The following is a 3,449-nucleotide window of genomic DNA, read 5'->3' on the forward strand; positions in this document are numbered from 1 at the left end:
TTAAAAGAAAGAGCTTCATCCATTAATCTTAAATGGTCCAATCCTAACATAGTATTGCAAAGATCAAAGGAATTACACATTGTTTCTAACAACTTTCCCCTACAACAAAATAACCCATCTCTAAAACTAAAATTACATACAACAAAGACACAAGATTTAAGGCACTGAATTTGGCTTTGATAATGGGAGAAAGCACTTAAGCCTTCTTGGGGGACTTGGTGGCCTTAGAGGGAGACTTGGGTTCCTTGGTGGGTTTGTCAGACTTTTTGGGCAACAAAACAGGATTAATATTGGGAAGGACACCTCCATGAGCAATGGTTACACCTGCAAGTAACTTTCCAAGCTCTTCATCATTTCTCACAGCAAGCAATACGTGCCTTGGTATTATTCTGTTCTTTTTGTTGTCTCTAGCTGCATTCCCAGCCAATTCCAGCACCTGAATGTCCAAAACAATAGCTATCAAAACATAGAGAATAGATTTTCAATTTGCTTCACAAAAAACCAGAAGAATTTGAGAATTCGAATGAATAGTAACTGGTCATTTAACTAGCTAGAAAAAGCACAATCAGATTTAACAAACTCACAAGTCACAATCTTTTTCTCCCTAAAAACCCTAATTCAACTGTATAGGCAAAATTTGGACATAATAAGAGAAATCTTGAAGCTACCTTTGCTAGTTGTGATAGCTCGAGAAACTATAATTCATGCAAGACAACTTTTGCATCATTTTCTCAACAGCCAAACAGACATTGAGGACCAAAATTAGTTCACACTTCAAATTCGGCACAGCTCATAGTCAAAAAAAAAAATCCAAGCTCATATTCAACACATTAACGGCATAAGGCTTAATATGCAGAAATCGAAGATCAGAAAAAGCACACACTAATATAAAATCCAAAAAGGAGAGAAAGGAGATAAAAGGTTACTTCAGCAGCTAGGTACTCGAGAACGGCAGCCAAGTAAACTGGAGCCCCAGTTCCAACGCGCTGCGAATATCTCCCTTTCTTCAAATACCGCCCGATTCTCCCAACAGGAAACTGCAAACCCGCTTTTACAGACCTAGAAACTGGCTTCTTCTTCGGACCTCCACCTTTCCTCCCTCCGGCACCCTTTTTCAATTTCCCTCCGGTCTCCATCCGCCAATAAAGATCCGACCCTATTAAATTCACCTAGAGACAGGAGGCCGCGGAATTCTTTCGGGTGCTATAGAAAGAGAAAGTTGATTTGTGGAGTGCTGTTATGTTGTCGCACAGTTTTATAGCCCGTCGTCTGGATATGGCGGTCTGGGAAGTGGTGGAGGGTGAGAGAATGGAGACCGTTGGATTGATTACTTATCGACGGTACTAATTTGTTTAGTGAGTAATCCGCGTCATTTGAAACAGACCAATAGGAAGCTAGAGCGCTGGATTTTTGAATTTTCCCTTTGGATTATTTTTAGCGCATCTTTAAAATGATTTCCCTTTCCCGCTAGAATTTTCAAAATTCTTGGAAATTTTTTTTTAATTATAATCACTATGACATTTGGAAAATTATTAAGATCTAATTTAATATAAAGTTTTAATTTTATTATTTTAAATAAAATTAATATATAATTTAAAAATATTATAATAATATAAAAAAATATTTATCAAAAGAAATGAAAGTCTAAGTATTTTGATCGGTGGGATGATTCTAAGATGAAATTTCAATTTGCGTATTGTAGATATACTTATGCAACATTTTATATTCATAAATCTACATATTCCTTTTATACTTAAATTTAAAATTATTCATCTTAAAAATAAAAATAGATATTTTAATTCTTTATTGTTATGAAGAAAAATATAAAATCAAATCATTAGAATCAGATGAAATGAGTAAAACCATTGTTATAAAATTCGGATTGACCCAATAAATTGACATTGTAAATTAGTGACTCATAATTAAAATTATGTTAATTTTTTTATTGAACAATATAAAGAGTTTATCCAAAAATTTTGAATGACCTGGTAGTTGAATCGATGGCTTATTGACTCAATAACTTAATTAATTTAAATTCTTTAAATTAAAAAATTTCAAAAATATCTATGATATTAACATTTTAATATTTAAAAATTTATACTCATATTTAATCAATAAATAAGATATTTTTTAGCTATTATCTTTTTATTTATAGAAATTTTATAAAATGATATTGATGTGGCTTAAAGTTCTTGAGTCAATAGCTAATCAGAATGTTGCCTGTAATAGAAGAAAAGAGACGAGGTTGATGGCTTGAATTAGGCTATTCTTATGATCAAGTCAATAAATGCTAAAAAGATAGAGTAAATACCAACAAATAGTAGAAGAAAAATAGAATAGTATTCCTTGAATATTAATGTGAACCGTATTTATAGAATAAATAACAATATCTTTTCTGTTTTAAACGGAATTTCACAAACTTATACCAACTCATTTTCCTCAACTCTTTGTGAAATTGTCACTTAATATGTCCTATATTTACGGTGATAAAATATGACATACTTTCATTATGTAACTAACTCATATCTGGTCACTATTTATTATCTAAATACATATTTGTCATTTGACCGAGCAATTATTTTATTTGAACACTTTATGAATTATTCGAACACCTGATGTCTTATCTGAACACTTTGTAAACTATTCGAACACTTGACCTTAAAGATGTTCGATCCCTTTTCCGTACTCAAAGGCCCAAACCGCTCACCACTTAATTAAAAAATCGTGTGTGCTGTATCAGATATGTTTATATTTTATTTTTAATATATAATTAATATTTCATAAATATTAAGGAGATAATTTATCTATAAAATCATTTTTAATTTACACATTACTTGTACATTTTGAAAATAAAATTATTTAAAATTTAAATATTTTAAATATGTGTACATATAATTTAAAAGTATTATTAAGACTTATGTAAATTAGCTTGATAAATGTTGAAATAGTTTAATTAACTTATATCAATAAGTGGAATATTTAATTAATATATGTATAATTAATTTTTTAAAAAATTTATTTGTTGAATTAGTAAACCGTTGACCTAATCTCTTAATTGAGTCAAATTTCGAGTCAGATTTAATAACTATAAGTAAAATAATACTTATTATGAAATTAATTAGTAACATCATTAAAACTCATAAGTGTATCTGTATTTGACAAAACAGGAATCTACTCATGAATGATTTTTGAAATCATTCAAACTACATATTTGCTTGCACATTGCATGAAATTTTTTAATTTTTAAATTACTTCTTTATAAATTCACTTTTAATTACGCTTTTTCCCCAAATCCAACTTCTAGTTCTACCTCTATTGCTTACAATTATATCTTATTTAGATAGATATGGTGTCTGATTTGAAACCTTATAATAATGAGCCCGATCGATCAGCTATACCAGTGTTGGTTGAAGAGTCCTCTCAAGTTATAGAGACATCAAAAAAATGCA

General features: G+C 30.0%; 1 protein-coding gene across 1 annotated transcript; it reads right to left on the reverse strand.

The window, feature by feature from the left end:
• On the reverse strand, nt 1-1,232 carry LOC110645519 (histone H2A). Its single transcript, XM_021798725.2, has 2 exons — nt 927-1,232; nt 1-436 (listed from the first exon to the last, which is right to left on the reverse strand). Exons 1-2 carry the CDS (start codon nt 1,134-1,136, stop codon nt 197-199), a joined length of 450 nt encoding a protein of 149 aa, XP_021654417.2. The 5' UTR covers nt 1,137-1,232; the 3' UTR covers nt 1-196.
• Between the last annotated feature and the right edge of the window lie 2,217 nt (nt 1,233-3,449).

Source organism: Hevea brasiliensis, chromosome 6 (genome assembly GCF_030052815.1).
Source record: "Hevea brasiliensis isolate MT/VB/25A 57/8 chromosome 6, ASM3005281v1, whole genome shotgun sequence".
NCBI lineage: Eukaryota > Viridiplantae > Streptophyta > Magnoliopsida > Malpighiales > Euphorbiaceae > Hevea > Hevea brasiliensis.